Source organism: Electrona antarctica, assembly GCF_951216825.1.
Source record: "Electrona antarctica genome assembly, chromosome: 6".
Taxonomy (NCBI): domain Eukaryota; kingdom Metazoa; phylum Chordata; class Actinopteri; order Myctophiformes; family Myctophidae; genus Electrona; species Electrona antarctica.
In genome coordinates this window covers 52,693,853-52,711,079 of record NC_136811.1, presented here as the reverse complement: position 1 = coordinate 52,711,079, position 17,227 = coordinate 52,693,853, and the positions used below count along the sequence as shown (strand labels likewise).

At 52.4% G+C, this 17,227-nt stretch overlaps 2 protein-coding genes across 2 annotated transcripts in view; both read right to left on the bottom strand.

Moving 5' to 3' along the window:
- The window catches only part of LOC306925144 (neuronal acetylcholine receptor subunit alpha-7-like), a gene marked incomplete at its 3' end in the record, with an annotated part of 29,927 nt that extends 14,408 nt beyond the window's left edge, over nt 1–15,519 (bottom strand). The window contains exons 1-7 of the mRNA XM_079503826.1: nt 15,382–15,519; nt 15,171–15,215; nt 14,528–14,637; nt 13,733–13,812; nt 12,232–12,399; nt 1,681–1,875; nt 824–910 (exon numbers count right to left, since the gene is read on the bottom strand). Coding sequence (XP_079359952.1) covers nt 824–910; nt 1,681–1,875; nt 12,232–12,399; nt 13,733–13,812; nt 14,528–14,637; nt 15,171–15,215; nt 15,382–15,459 — 763 coding nt within the window. The 5' untranslated portion in view covers nt 15,460–15,519. The remainder of the gene's footprint in view (nt 1–823; nt 911–1,680; nt 1,876–12,231; nt 12,400–13,732; nt 13,813–14,527; nt 14,638–15,170; nt 15,216–15,381) is intronic.
- The window catches only part of LOC306925145 (scavenger receptor cysteine-rich domain-containing group B protein-like), a gene marked incomplete at its 3' end in the record, with an annotated part of 797,673 nt that overhangs the window by 72,090 nt on the left and 708,356 nt on the right, over nt 1–17,227 (bottom strand). The gene's annotated exons all lie outside the window — the stretch shown is intronic.

The window sequence follows — 17,227 nt, the reverse complement described above, 5'->3', positions numbered from 1 at the left end:
CTTATTTCTTTGTTTTGTTGTGATAATCCTCCCTACTATAGAGTGTGCTGACCATATAAGGAGTTCCTCCATGTCCCCAGTTAACCCCTGGGGGTCAAAAAAACGTAGGTTTCGTTTTTTGGCTAGGTGGCCCAGCCTTCATCCAATCAGGATAGAGAGGGGCCTTCCGCCAATCATGATCGAGCGGGGGCGGGCCTTTGTGTGTGTGCTGTTGGCCTGTCACATTTCGCCCCACTGTAGTGCAGCAAGGGCTATAAGTACAGTACTGTACTGTACTGAACTTAAGTAACTTTAAGTACAGTACAGTACTGTACTGTACTGAACTTAAGTAACTTTAAGTACAGTACAGTACTGTACTGTACTGAACTTAAGTAACTTTAAGTACAGTACTGTACTGTACTGTACTGTACTGTACTGTACTGTACTGTACTGTACTGTACTGTACTGTACTGTACTGTACTGTACTTAAGTAACATTTTGAGGGCTCCGTGGAAGGATGTCAATATGGGTGAGTGTAGTAGATTGGCTCACAACTTTTGTACTTTTACTCAAGTAAACTTTGAATTCCAGACTTTTACTTGTAACAGAGTACATTAATTATATTACATATTTCTTTCCTTCCATCTGTCCAGAGAGTGGTGTGACTCTATCACGTCATGCGTTGCTGCAGGAACCTGCCGATACGCGAGTTCTGTAAGCAGCGCAGAAGTGCGATAGAGTATGATTTAGTATCCATTTTAGAAAAGCAATGAGCCACTCGGGGACCGCTATTCTAATGCAGGCGCGCACGTGCATGCACACACAACTCACACACACTACTTACCTATGAGTGGAACGGAGTCTGACGTAGCAGGCATGATGTCAGCGATCATTAGGGAGAAGACGGTTAGAGACAGCAGCACCGTAATACCTGTAGGACACAGAGAGGGTGCGTGTGTGTGTGACGAAACGGAAGTGGGGAGGAGGCTCCACTTCCGCTTTATATTTTACTCGTGAGCCTCAGAGCTTCTGTTCTCCAGACTGTACGATGGAAGCATTTGAAAATTGTGTGAGACAACAGTCTGGCTATACGCGAGACTATAGTTGTGAGGTGACAGCACTATACTGACTTCGCCAACTGCTCTTGCGTGAGAGAGAGCTGAGTCTTCTTACTAGGGATGGAGCTCGATAACCGATACCCGAAAAAATCCAATAACAATCTCATTGAGTACCCGTTAAAAATACGCTTTTGGCTTATCAAGCCTGTTATCGAGCATATAGTGGCCCATGACGTCAAGTTTAAACAATTAAGACAAGAGGTGATTAAGAAATAAATTGAATCATCCATGCTGGCACAAACGGTCTAAAAGTGTATTGATACCTGCCAACCAGCGCTGTCCGGGTAATCAAAATTATGCTTTTAAAGTGACGGTACACATATTAACCACAGTTTAATTTTTTATTTCTGTTGTTTTATTGGTAAAAAAGATCAATTGCCTTCCATCTGTTAGAAACGTATACTAAATTTGAAGGCTCTTAGTAAAAGATACTGGTTCTGTTCAGAATTTATTGTCTCCCGTCTTTCCACAAAATAATATAAAATGCTCGATAGTGGACTCGATAAGAACCCGGCTCGATAAGCCTGATCGATAAGGTGCTGGTTATCAATAAAAAGAAACGAGCTCCATCCCTACTTCTTACCCAGGCTGATCTTCTCTCCAGAGCTGGCGGGCAGCATGAACATCAGCAGGGTCATGGAGGACAGCAGGACGCAGGGCACCAGCAGGTTCAGGGCATAAAACAGGGTCCGCCTCCGCAAGGTCACCACAAAGGTCACGTCCGGGTAGGGCTCTGCACAGCAGTCATAGAACACCTCGTTGCGACCTCCCGGCACCTCTAGAGGGAGACAAACAACAAACCTTTATTATGTTTCGTGAAAGTAGTTTGGTTTAGTTCAATTTTGTCGAGCTTATTAAAATAAAATAAGATATAGTGTAAGTCGTTACTTTTTGTTAAAATAAAATGTTAAATAGCTATGCATTCTGACAGTGATCATTGTTTGTTCGATAACAGGGATATCCCCATCTCTCCAACACCTTGGTGAACGAAAAATACATTTGCAGGTAGCAATTTCATCAGGATAGAGGATAAATTGGAATTGGAAGTGAAGAAAAAAACAATTAGCAGACACAATTGGAAATAATTGTTAATTTGAAGCTCATATGCATGGGTTCTCTTTCCTGATTAAAATAATCGGTGATCTATTTATTTTAAGATCACACCAAAAACTGTTGGCCAAAAACACTTACGGGACCTTTAATGAAAAATAACACTAATACAAAGACATTATACTGAGTGTTGTTTGTCCATAATAATTATCGCCATGTAACTCCTTGCGACATTCCACTCCTTGCAACCATTATTCCCAATGGCAGTTGCCAGGAGTTGCATTGGAGTGGTTGGTTTTGTTGCAAGCAGTTGCGAGTATAGTTGCAAGGAGTTGCAGCTGGTGTGGTTTGGGCCTAACAGCCACTCACCCAGCAGCTCCCATGAAGCCTGCATGGAGGTCTATAACAGCCACTCACCCAGCAGCTCCCATGAAGCCTGCAGGTCTATGACAACCACTCACCCAGCAGCTCCCATGAAGCCTGCAGGTCTACAACAGCCACTCACCCAGCAGCTCCCATGAAGCCTGCAGGTCTACAACAGCCACTCACCCAGGAGCTCCCATGAAGCCTGGAGGTCTATAACAGCCACTCACCCAGGAGCTCCCATGAAGCCTGCATGGAGGTCTTTAACAGCCACTCACCCAGCAGCTCCCATGAAGCCTGCAGGTCTACAACAGCCACTCACCCAGCAGCTCCCATGAAGCCTGGAGGTCTATAACAGCCACTCACCCAGCAGCTCCCATGAAGCCTGGAGGTCTAACAACAGCCACTCACCCAGCAGCTCCCATGAAGCCTGCATGGAGGTCTATATAACAGCCACTCACCCAGCAGCTCCCATGAAGCCTGGATGGAGGTCTATAGCAGCCACTCACCCAGCAGCTCCCATGAAGCCTGGAGGTCTATAACAGCCACTCACCCAGCAGCTCCCATGAAGCCTGCAGGTCTACAACAGCCACTCACCCAGCAGCTCCCATGAAGCCTGGAGGTCTACAACAGCCACTCACCCATCAGCTCCCATGAAGCCTGCAGGTCTACAACAGCAACTCACCAAGCAGCTCCCATGAAGCCTGCAGGTCTACAACAGCCACTCACCCAGCAGCTCCCATGAAGCCTGGAGGTCTACAACAGCCACTCACCCAGCAGCTCCCATGAAGCCTGCAGGTCTACAACAGCCACTCACCCAGCAGCTCCCATGAAGCCTGCATGGAGCTCTATAACAGCCACTCACCTAGCAGATCCCATGAAGCCTGCATGGAGGTCTACAACAGCCACTCACCCAGCAGCTGCATGAAGCCTGCAGGTCTATAACAGCCACTCACCCAGCAGCTCCTATGAAGCCTGGAGGTCTACAACAGCCACTCACCCAGCAGCTCCCATGGAGCCTGGAGGTCTACAACAGCCACTCACCCAGCAGCTCCCATGAAGCCTCATGGAGGTCTATAACAGCCACTCACCCAGCAGCTCCCATGAAGCCTGCATGGAGGTCTATAACAGCCACTCACCCAGCAGCTCCCATGAAGCCTCATGGAGGTCTATAACAGCCACTCACCCAGCAGCTCCCATGAAGCCTGGAGGTCTATAACAGCCACTCACCCAGCAGCTCCCATGAAGCCTGGAGGTCTATAACAGCCACTCACCCAGCAGCTCCCATGAAGCCTCATGGAGGTCTATAACAGCCACTCACCCAGCAGCTCCCATGAAGCCTGGAGGTCTATAACAGCCACTCACCCAGCAGCTCCCATGAAGCCTCATGGTGGTCTATAACAGCCACTCACCCAGCAGCTCCCATGAAGCCTGGAGGTCTATAGCAGCCACTCACCCAGCAGCTCCCATGAAGCCTGGAGGTCTATAACAGCCACTCACCCAGCAGCTCCCATGAAGCCTGCATGGAGGTCTATAACAGCCACTCACCCAGCAGCTCCCATGAAGCCTGCATGGAGGTCTATAACAGCCACTCACCCAGCAGCTCCCATGAAGCCTGCAGGTCTATGACAACCACTCACCCAGCAGCTCCCATGAAGCCTGCAGGTCTACAACAGCCACTCACCCAGCAGCTCCCATGAAGCCTGCAGGTCTACAACAGCCACTCACCCAGGAGCTCCCATGAAGCCTGGAGGTCTATAACAGCCACTCACCCAGGAGCTCCCATGAAGCCTGCATGGAGGTCTTTAACAGCCACTCACCCAGCAGCTCCCATGAAGCCTGCAGGTCTACAACAGCCACTCACCCAGCAGCTCCCATGAAGCCTGGAGGTCTATAACAGCCACTCACCCAGCAGCTCCCATGAAGCCTGGAGGTCTAACAACAGCCACTCACCCAGCAGCTCCCATGAAGCCTGCATGGAGGTCTATATAACAGCCACTCACCCAGCAGCTCCCATGAAGCCTGGATGGAGGTCTATAGCAGCCACTCACCCAGCAGCTCCCATGAAGCCTGGAGGTCTATAACAGCCACTCACCCAGCAGCTCCCATGAAGCCTGCAGGTCTACAACAGCCACTCACCCAGCAGCTCCCATGAAGCCTGGAGGTCTACAACAGCCACTCACCCATCAGCTCCCATGAAGCCTGCAGGTCTACAACAGCCACTCACCAAGCAGCTCCCATGAAGCCTGCAGGTCTACAACAGCCACTCACCCAGCAGCTCCCATGAAGCCTGGAGGTCTACAACAGCCACTCACCCAGCAGCTCCCATGAAGCCTGCAGGTCTACAACAGCCACTCACCCAGCAGCTCCCATGAAGCCTGCATGGAGATCTATAACAGCCACTCACCTAGCAGATCCCATGAAGCCTGCATGGAGGTCTACAACAGCCACTCACCCAGCAGCTCCCATGAAGCCTGCAGGTCTACAACAGCCACTCACCCAGCAGCTCCCATGAAGCCTGCATGGAGCTCTATAACAGCCACTCACCTAGCAGATCCCATGAAGCCTGCATGGAGGTCTACAACAGCCACTCACCCAGCAGCTGCATGAAGCCTGCAGGTCTATAACAGCCACTCACCCAGCAGCTCCTATGAAGCCTGGAGGTCTACAACAGCCACTCACCCAGCAGCTCCCATGGAGCCTGGAGGTCTACAACAGCCACTCACCCAGCAGCTCCCATGAAGCCTGCATGGAGGTCTATAACAGCCACTCACCCAGCAGATCCCATGGAGCCTGGAGGTCTACAACAGCCACTCACCCAGCAGCTCCCATGGAGCCTGGAGGTCTACAACAGCCACTCACCCAGCAGCTCCCATGAAGCCTGGAGGTCTATAGCAGCCACTCAACCAGCAGCTCCCATGAAGCCTGCATGGAGGTCTATAACAGCCACTCACCCAGCAGCTCCCATGGAGCCTGGAGGTCTATAACAGCCACTCACCAGCAGCTCCCATGAAGCCTGCATGGAGGTCTATAGCAGCCACTCACCCAGCAGCTCCCATGAAGCCTGCATGGAGGTCTACAACAGCCACTCACCCAGCAGCTCCCATGAAGCCTGGAGGTCTACAACAGCCACTCACCCAGCAGCTCCCATGAAGCCTGCAGGTCTATAACAGCCACTCACCCAGCAGCTCCCATGAAGCCTGCATGGAGGTCTATACCAGCCACTCACCCAGCAGCTCCCATTAAGCCTGCATGGAGGTCTATAGCAGCCACTCACCCAGCAGCTCCCATGAAGCCTGCAGGTCTACAACAGCCACTGACCCAGCAGCTCCCATGAAGCCTGGAGGTCTACAACAGCCACTCACCCAGCAGCTCCCATGAAGCCTGCAGGTCTACAACAGCCACTCACCCAGCAGCTCCCATGAAGCCTGCAGGTCTACAACAGCCACTCACCCAGGAGCTCCCATGAAGCCTGGAGGTCTATAACAGCCACTCACCCAGGAGCTCCCATGAAACCTGCATGGAGGTCTTTAACAGCCACTCACCCAGCAGCTCCCATGAAGCCTGCAGGTCTACAACAGCCACTCACCCAGCAGCTCCCATGAAGCCTGGAGGTCTATAACAGCCACTCACCCAGCAGCTCCCATGAAGCCTGGAGGTCTAACAACAGCCACTCACCCAGCAGCTCCCATGAAGCCTGCATGGAGGTCTATATAACAGCCACTCACCCAGCAGCTCCCATGAAGCCTGGAGGTCTAACAACAGCCACTCACCCAGCAGCTCCCATGAAGCCTGCATGGAGGTCTATAACAGCCACTCACCAGCAGCTCCCATGAAGCCTGGAGGTCTACAACAGCCACTCACCCAGCAGCTCCCATGAAGCCTGGAGGTCTATAACAGCCACTCACCCAGCAGCTCCCATGAAGCCTGCATGGAGGTCTATAACAGCCACTCACCCAGCAGCTCCCATGAAGCCTGCATGGAGGTCTACAACAGCCACTCACCCAGCAGCTCCCATGAAGCCTGCAGGTCTATAGCAGCCACTCACCCAGCAGCTCCCATGAAGCCTGCAGGTCTATAGCAGCCACTCACCCAGCAGCTCCCATGAAGCCTGCAGGTCTACAACAGCCACTCACCCAGCAGCTCCCATGAAGCCTGCAGGTCTACAACAGCCACTCACCCAGGAGCTCCCATGAAGCCTGGAGGTCTATAACAGCCACTCACCCAGGAGCTCCCATGAAACCTGCATGGAGGTCTTTAACAGCCACTCACCCAGCAGCTCCCATGAAGCCTGCAGGTCTACAACAGCCACTCACCCAGCAGCTCCCATGAAGCCTGGAGGTCTATAACAGCCACTCACCCAGCAGCTCCCATGAAGCCTGGAGGTCTAACAACAGCCACTCACCCAGCAGCTCCCATGAAGCCTGCATGGAGGTCTATATAACAGCCACTCACCCAGCAGCTCCCATGAAGCCTGGAGGTCTAACAACAGCCACTCACCCAGCAGCTCCCATGAAGCCTGCATGGAGGTCTATAACAGCCACTCACCAGCAGCTCCCATGAAGCCTGGAGGTCTACAACAGCCACTCACCCAGCAGCTCCCATGAAGCCTGGAGGTCTATAACAGCCACTCACCCAGCAGCTCCCATGAAGCCTGCATGGAGGTCTATAACAGCCACTCACCCAGCAGCTCCCATGAAGCCTGGAGGTCTACAACAGCCACTCACCCAGCAGCTCCCATGAAGCCTGCAGGTCTACAACAGCCACTCACCCAGCAGCTCCCATGAAGCCTGCAGGTCTACAACAGCCACTCACCCAGGAGCTCCCATGAAGCCTGGAGGTCTATAACAGCCACTCACCCAGGAGCTCCCATGAAGCCTGCATGGAGGTCTTTAACAGCCACTCACCCAGCAGCTCCCATGAAGCCTGCAGGTCTACAACAGCCACTCACCCAGCAGCTCCCATGAAGCCTGGAGGTCTATAACAGCCACTCACCCAGCAGCTCCCATGAAGCCTGGAGGTCTAACAACAGCCACTCACCCAGCAGCTCCCATGAAGCCTGCATGGAGGTCTATATAACAGCCACTCACCCAGCAGCTCCCATGAAGCCTGGAGGTCTAACAACAGCCACTCACCCAGCAGCTCCCATTAAGCCTGCATGGAGGTCTATAACAGCCACTCACCAGCAGCTCCCATGAAGCCTGGAGGTCTACAACAGCCACTCACCCAGCAGCTCCCATGAAGCCTGGAGGTCTATAACAGCCACTCACCCAGCAGCTCCCATGAAGCCTGCATGGAGGTCTATAACAGCCACTCACCCAGCAGCTCCCATGAAGCCTGCATGGAGGTCTACAACAGCCACTCACCCAGCAGCTCCCATGAAGCCTGCAGGTCTATAGCAGCCACTCACCCAGCAGCTCCCATGAAGCCTGCAGGTCTATAGCAGCCACTCACCCAGCAGCTCCCATGACGCCTGCAGGTCTATAGCAGCCACTCACCCAGCAGCTCCCATGAAGCCTGCATGGAGGTCTATATGACAGCCACTCACCCAGCAGCTCCCATGAAGCCTGCAGGTCTACAACAGCCACTCACCCAGCAGCTCCCATGAAGCCTGGAGGTCTATAACAGCCACTCACCCAGCAGCTCCCATGAAGCCTGCATGGAGGTCTATATGACAGCCACTCACCCAGCAGCTCCCATGAAGCCTGGAGGTCTATAACAGCCACTCACCCAGCAGCTCCCATGAAGCCTGGAGGTCTAACAACAGCCACTCACCCAGCAGCTCCCATGAAGCCTGCATGGAGGTCTATGACAGCCACTCACCCAGCAGCTCCCATGAAGCCTGGAGGTCTACAACAGCCACTCACCCAGCAGCTCCCATGAAGCCTGGAGGTCTATAACAGCCACTCACCCAGCAGCTCCCATGAAGCCTGCATGGAGGTCTATAGCAGCCACTCACCCAGCAGCTCCCATGAAGCCTGCATGGAGGTCTATAACAGCCACTCACCCAGCAGCTCCCATGAAGCCTGCAGGTCTATGACAACCACTCACCCAGCAGCTCCCATGAAGCCTGCAGGTCTACAACAGCCACTCACCCAGCAGCTCCCATGAAGCCTGCAGGTCTACAACAGCCACTCACCCAGGAGCTCCCATGAAGCCTGGAGGTCTATAACAGCCACTCACCCAGGAGCTCCCATGAAGCCTGCATGGAGGTCTTTAACAGCTACTCACCCAGCAGCTCCCATGAAGCCTGCAGGTCTACAACAGCCACTCACCCAGCAGCTCCCATGAAGCCTGGAGGTCTATAACAGCCACTCACCCAGCAGCTCCCATGAAGCCTGGAGGTCTAACAACAGCCACTCACCCAGCAGCTCCCATGAAGCCTGCATGGAGGTCTATATAACAGCCACTCACCCAGCAGCTCCCATGAAGCCTGGAGGTCTAACAACAGCCACTCACCCAGCAGCTCCCATGAAGCCTGCATGGAGGTCTATAACAGCCACTCACCAGCAGCTCCCATGAAGCCTGGAGGTCTACAACAGCCACTCACCCAGCAGCTCCCATGAAGCCTGGAGGTCTATAACAGCCACTCACCCAGCAGCTCCCATGAAGCCTGCATGGAGGTCTATAACAGCCACTCACCCAGCAGCTCCCATGAAGCCTGCATGGAGGTCTACAACAGCCACTCACCCAGCAGCTCCCATGAAGCCTGCAGGTCTATAGCAGCCACTCACCCAGCAGCTCCCATGAAGCCTGCAGGTCTACAACAGCCACTCACCCAGCAGCTCCCATGAAGCCTGGAGGTCTATAAAAGCCACTCACCCAGCAGCTCCCATGAAGCCTGCATGGAGGTCTATATGACAGCCACTCACCCAGCAGCTCCCATGAAGCCTGGAGGTCTATAACAGCCACTCACCCAGCAGCTCCCATGAAACCTGCATGGAGGTCTATAACAGCCACTCACCCAGCAGCTCCCATGAAGCCTGGAGGTCTAACAACAGCCACTCACCCAGCAGCTCCCATGAAGCCTGCATGGAGGTCTATGACAGCCACTCACCCAGCAGCTCCCATGAAGCCTGGAGGTCTACAACAGCCACTCACCCAGCAGCTCCCATAAAGCCTGCAGGTCTACAACAGCCACTCACCCAGCAGCTCCCATGAAGCCTGCATGGAGGTCTATATGACAGCCACTCACCCAGCAGCTCCCATGAAGCCTGGAGGTCTATAACAGCCACTCACCCAGCAGCTCCCATGAAGCCTGCATGGAGGTCTATAACAGCCACTCACCCAGCAGCTCCCATGAAGCCTGCATGGAGGTCTATAACAGCCACTCACCCAGCAGCTCCCATGAAGCCTGCAGGTCTATAACAGCCACTCACCCAGCAGCTCCCATGAAGCCTCCATGGAGGTCTATAGCAGCCACTCACCCAGCAGCTCCCATGAAGCCTGCATGGAGGTCTATAACAGCCACTCACCCAGCAGCTCCCATGAAGCCTGGATGTCTATAACAGCCACTCACCCAGCAGCTCCCATGAAGCCTGGAGGTCTAACAACAGCCACTCACCCAGCAGCTCCCATGAAGCCTGCATGGAGGTCTATAACAGCCACTCACCAGCAGCTCCCATGAAGCCTGGAGGTCTACAACAGCCACTCACCCAGCAGCTCCCATGAAGCCTGGAGGTCTATAACAGCCACTCACCCAGCAGCTCCCATGAAGCCTGCATGGAGGTCTATAACAGCCACTCACCCAGCAGCTCCCATGAAGCCTGCATGGAGGTCTACAACAGCCACTCACCCAGCAGCTCCCATGAAGCCTGCAGGTCTATAGCAGCCACTCACCCAGCAGCTCCCATGACGCCTGCAGGTCTATAGCAGCCACTCACCCAGCAGCTCCCATGAAGCCTGCATGGAGGTCTATAGCAGCCACTCACCCAGCAGCTCCCATGAAGCCTGGAGGTCTATGACAGCCACTCACCCAGCAGCTCCCATGAAGCCTGGAGGTCTATAACAGCCACTCACCCAGCAGCTCCCATAGAGCCTGCAGGTCTATAACAGCCACTCACCCAGCAGCTCCCATAGAGCCTGCAGGTCTATAACAGCCACTCACCCAGCAGCTCCCATGAAGCCTGCATGGAGGTCTATATGACAGCCACTCACCCAGCAGCTCCCATGAAGCCTGCATGGAGGTCTATATGACAGCCACTCACCCAGCAGCTCCCATGCATGGAGGTCTATAACAGCCACTCACCCAGCAGCTCCCATGAAGCCTGCAGGTCTATGACAACCACTCACCCAGCAGCTCCCATGAAGCCTGCAGGTCTACAACAGCCACTCACCCAGCAGCTCCCATGAAGCCTGGAGGTCTATAACAGCCACTCACCCAGCAGCTCCCATGAAGCCTGCAGGTCTACAACAGCCACTCACCCAGCAGCTCCCATGAAGCCTGGAGGTCTATAAAAGCCACTCACCCAGCAGCTCCCATGAAGCCTGCATGGAGGTCTATATGACAGCCACTCACCCAGCAGCTCCCATGAAGCCTGGAGGTCTATAACAGCCACTCACCCAGCAGCTCCCATGAAACCTGCATGGAGGTCTATAACAGCCACTCACCCAGCAGCTCCCATGAAGCCTGGAGGTCTATAACAGCCACTCACCCAGCAGCTCCCATGAAACCTGCATGGAGGTCTACAACAGCCACTCACCCAGCAGCTCCCATAAAGCCTGCAGGTCTACAACAGCCACTCACCCAGCAGCTCCCATGAAGCCTGCATGGAGGTCTATATGACAGCCACTCACCCAGCAGCTCCCATGAAGCCTGGAGGTCTATAACAGCCACTCACCCAGCAGCTCCCATGAAGCCTGCATGGAGGTCTATAACAGCCACTCACCCAGCAGCTCCCATGAAGCCTGCATGGAGGTCTATAACAGCCACTCACCCAGCAGCTCCCATGAAGCCTGCAGGTCTATAACAGCCACTCAACCAGCAGCTCCCATGAAGCCTGCAGGTCTATAACAGCCACTCACCCAGCAGCTCCCATGAAGCCTGGAGGTCTATAACAGCCACTCACCCAGCAGCTCCCATGAAACCTGCATGGAGGTCTATAACAGCCACTCACCCAGCAGCTCCCATGAAGCCTGGAGGTCTAACAACAGCCACTCACCCAGCAGCTCCCATGAAGCCTGCATGAAGGTCTATGACAGCCACTCACCCAGCAGCTCCCATGAAGCCTGGAGGTCTATAACAGCCACTCACCCAGCAGCTCCCATGAAACCTGCATGGAGGTCTATAACAGCCACTCACCCAGCAGCTCCCATGAAGCCTGCATGGAGGTCTATAGCAGCCACTCACCCAGCAGCTCCCATGAAGCCTGCATGGAGGTCTATAACAGCCACTCACCCAGCAGCTCCCATGAAGCCTGGATGTCTATAACAGCCACTCACCCAGCAGCTCCCATGAAACCTGCATGGAGGTCTATAACAGCCACTCACCCAGCAGCTCCCATGAAGCCTGGAGGTCTACAACAGCCACTCACCCAGCAGCTCCCATGAAGCCTGGAGGTCTATAACAGCCACTCACCCAGCAGCTCCCATGAAGCCTGCATGGAGGTCTATAGCAGCCACTCACCCAGCAGCTCCCATGAAGCCTGCATGGAGGTCTATAGCAGCCACTCACCCAGCAGCTCCCATGAAGCCTGCATGGAGGTCTATAGCAGCCACTCACCCAGCAGCTCCCACTCTCCGTTGAGCATGAAGCCCGACACGTCAGCCTCTTTCAGCTGGATGTCCAGCAGCCAGCCGTCGAACGTCCACGAGCCAAACTTCAGCTCGCAGCGCTGGATGTCGAACGGGAACCAGCGCACGTCCACGTTGCACGTGCTGACGAAAATCCCTGTGGACACAGGATTTAGTTTTTTTTGTTGATTTAGTATTTTAACCGATTTTTTTAACACCATTTTTGAGGAGCGCTAGCCCCTCCTATATACAGGTTTGATGTTTGTTTTTAGTTCAATGTTTGTTATAAAAACGCCATTGACAATGAAGGGAAAATATACGTCATCTTGTCCCTAACACAAACATTAAATACCATTAACAATAAAGAGAATTTAATGTTTTGTGTGTGCACCGTTTGTTCATCATTTTATGATCATCATCATTTTACATTACATCACCTAATCAACATGAGTTAGACTTTAATTTGTTTAATATATTAGTGCCCCTCACTTCACACGGGTGTGGATTTTTCCACATCACTGAGCCCAAAGGGCTGACACAAACAACACAAATAAACAAACAAACAATAACCAGATACAGCAACACATAAACATATTTTATGCTTGCATGCTGAGAACAGCATGCAAGCCCCCATCTCTCTCCCCATTTCCTGTCAGCCTAAAATAAAGGCGAAAGCCACAATAAAATATCTTAAAAAAAGAAGAGAAGAAAGAAGGAGATGACAGTCCAACTGTCCTATATCCATCCATCCATCCATCCGTCCATTAGGCCTCACTAGAGGCGTAATGGACGCGGTACTTCATTAGAAGTACCGCGTTTTTTTAGTTTTTAGTTGGTGTTTATTTTGGGGGGGTTAAACGTGCAGGTTTCACATTTTGTAAACCGCTCCACCCTACTCCATGCATGGGCATGCATGATAGATTTGTGGTGTCCGTCCACCCACAAGGCTGTTTTAATGTAACACAGTGTGGTGTCCACCCACAAGGCTGTTTTAATGTAACACAGTGTGGTGTCCACCCACAAGGCTGTTTTAATGTAACACAGTGCAACGTGGCACATTTATCAGCGTGCCCGCCACATTATTGTGCTGACAGCGCGTTGCTTCATCATGACACTTCATCCATCACCGCGTTCAAGGCTACATAGCTCCGCTACCCTACCCAGCATTGGCCTGGTAACTATATGTGTGGGTGGAAAACTCTCTTAGTCCGTTCAAGGCTACCCTACCCAGCATTGGCCTGGTAACTATATGTGTGGGTGGAAAACTCTCTTAGTCCGGCATCCGACAGGCTTCTTTTGTTTAAAGTGGGAAATTTGGTATATAGTCTTTTTTTACTGGCCTAAAATATTGTCCATATACATTCATTCATGAATCCACATGCTGACCGGCTGTTAGTATTGGGCAATCTTTTTTGTAGGGGTTTCTTGTGTGTGTTCTTCATGCGTGCGTGCGTGCGTGCGTGCGTGCGTGCGTTTGTGCGTGCTCTTACCTGGAGGAAGGTACTCACAGTGGCCACTAGAGTTCACCAGGATGTTGGTCTTAAAGGTGGCGTCGAACTTATCATGAGCGCTGTGGACATAACACACACACCAGAGGTCAAAGTTCAGGCCAGCTGACCTCACAGCGTGCGTGCGTGCGTGCGTGCGTACGTGCGTGCGTGCGTGCGTGCGTGCGTGCATGTGCTGTTGTACATAAATATATCGTGTGGACCTGTTGTGCAGCAGTATATCAATTACAATTTACAATTTACAATTTAGCAGACGGGAACAAAAGACATGGTAATACATCAAATACATCAAAAGGTCATCATGAATCATACTCATGCTAAGAACTTATACAGTGGAATATATTTTTTTTTAGGCAAAGCGAGCAGGCCAGCAGTGGAAGACCTTAGGGAGGCGGTTTGGGACATATTTATGCAGGCAGTCATGTAGGTAGGAAGGTGTACAGCCGTATATCGGGTGTACATGTACCTGTTGTACAGTAGTATATCGGGTGTACATGTACCTGTTGTAAGTAGCCTTGCCGAGCCATGAGGCCCATAGGGCAGGAGCCTATCTCCTGTTTCTGTAGCGTGAGGCAGCTTGATGTACAAGTACACCCCCTGGACATGACGCTAGTATGTCGCAGGGACTTAACCCCAATCCAACCCTTGATGCTGAGTGTCAAGCAGGGAGGCACTGGGTCCCATTTTTACAGTCTTTGGTATGACCCGGCCGGGGATTGAACCCCGACCTCCCAGTCTCCGGGCGGACACTCTAACCACAAGGCCACTGAGTTGTACCTGTTGTATAACAGTATATCGGGGATCCAGATCTGGTCTGTGGTGAAGCGAAGGTTTTTCACTGCTGGAAAGTCTGACTGGTTCCATTGGAGGTAGTGGTCATACCACTGCTGAGAGCACAGTCACACACGCACGCACGCACGCACGCACGCACGCACGCACGCACGCACGCACGCACGCACGCACGCACGCACACACACACACACACACACACACACACACACACACACACACACACACACACACACACACACACACACACACACGTGCACGCCACAGTAAATAAATAAACAGAGCAGAAAACATGCACATGTTTGTATTATTAAAAAAAAAACGTATTAATATCAAAATCGCAACAATCGTTGAATCGTGAAATGGCAAAAAATTATTAAGAATCGCAATATAAATGGAATCTGCACCCTATCGTGAATGTATCGGACGTACAGCCATGCTGATCGAAGATATCAGCTACATCTTCGAGGGGCGGAATCTACGTCTAAAGCAGTACTAGTGCTTTGTGCTTTTTCGCACGCACGCACGCACGCACGCACGCACGCACGCACGCACGCACGCACGCACGCACGCACGCACGCACGCACGCACGCACGCACGCACGCACGCACGCACACTCACATGTGCTCACCATCTGCAGCCAGGCGTTGGTTATCAATATCTGGTTCTTCTCATCCTGAAACGACAAGACAGAGGAGTGTATTATTAATTGTACCAGGAAGAACTATTACAATGCGTGCGTGCGTGCGTGCGTGCGTGCGTGCGTGCGTGCGTGCGTGCGTGCGTGCGTGCGTGCGTGCGTGCGTGCGTGCGTGCGTGCGTGCGTGCGTGCGTGTGCGTACCAGCTCCAGGACCTGTAGCAGCGTGTAGGACAGTCGTACAGTCAGAGGCAGTGAGTCGTTGGCCACCGGTCTCTCCATGGGGTTGTAATGTCTCAGCAACTCTCTCAGCAGGTGGCGCTGCTGAGGGCCCTGCTCTGACACTGGCATGCATGAGAAGAAGAAGAAGAAGAAGAAGAAGAAGAAGAGCAAGGGAACAAACAAAAACAATTACCACATTTCCAAAAAACATGTTTTTTCCACTCGTATTGATACTTAATGTATTCAATTCTTGTTTTAAACTACAGGTATATACTGTATAGTGCAATATGTATAGCTATTGGGCATAACATGGGTTGTTTGTTGTTGTTAATGAGCCTGCTGGTTGGTCACTCAGGGACCAATTAGAAAGCTTTCAATGGGTCAGTTACTCACTTACTCAGTATCTGTCTCTTGCACGCATGCACGCACGCACGCACGCACGCACGCACGCACGCACGCACGCACGCACGCACGCACACACACACACACACACACATTTAACTTTCTCTCTGTCAGCCGTCCACCCAGAGCAGAGCCAGGTTCTGTTCAAGGATTCCACCCGTCAAACAGGAGTTTTAGTGTCCCTGTTCAAGGATTCCACCCGTCAAACAGGAGTTTTAGTGTCCCTGTTCAAGGATTCCACCCGTCAAACAGGAGTTTTAGTGTCCCTGTTCAAGGATTCCACCCGTCAAACAGGAGTTTTAGTGTCCCTGTTCAAGGATTCCACCCGTCAAACAGGAGTTTTAGTGTCCCTGCCAGGTTCTGTTCAAGGATTCCACCCGTCAAACAGGAGTTTTAGTGTCCCTGTTCAAGGATTCCACCCGTCAAACAGGAGTTTTAGTGTCCCTGCCAGGTTCTGTTCAAGGATTCCACCCGTCAAACAGGAGTTTTAGTGTCCCTGACAGACACGCTGTTGCCAAGGTGTTTGGCAGCAGTTTGTTTGATCATGTGGGAATTCGTGTTGGCTCTCTGATCGAGCACCGACTGACGGATAGACACACACACACACACACACACACACACACACACACACGCACACACACACACACACACACGCACACGCACACGCACACGCACACGCACGCACGCACACACACACGCACGCACGCACGCACGCACGCACGCACGCACGCACGCACGCACGCACGCACGCACACACACACACACATTGACAGAGGCAACTTTCACCATAGGGCAGTGGTTCCCAAACTGTGGTGCGTGCACCCCTTGTGGTGCACGCACGCCCTCTAGGGGGTGCTGTGGTGCGTGCACCCCTTGTGGTGCACGCACGCCCTCTAGGGGGTGCTTGACATGAAAAGGGTAATGGCGGTTTTATGTTATTAAACACAAACGGCAAAATCCGGTAAAGCACTGTTGTAAGGAGATGTATAGAGCAGCTGTGGGACTATACAGCAGATGCATGTCTCTCAGTGCAGTGACATTCTGTCATTATTTGCAATAATTTTCAGCCAAATACAACAAGACTGAGCGTTGGGGGGTGCGTCAGCTAGGTCAGGGGGTAACAGGGGGTGCCCGGCCAACGTTTGGGGACCGCTGCCGTAGGGTATTAGACTTTGATTCAAGGACTGTCTGGTGCTGAGTACTTTGTCCACCCACTGTAATCAATGCACACCTATTTGGATGCTGACACGAATAAAGCACACCACTAGACTTTAACCGATTTAGGCTTGACGCCGAAAAAAAAAAAAAAAAGTCTTCTAAATCATGACAGTTTTCTGAAAAAGCTGTTTCTGCAGTATATCGGTGGTTCTCAAACTATTTCATGTCAAGGACCCCAAACACTTTATGTAATTTGCCGCCGACCCCC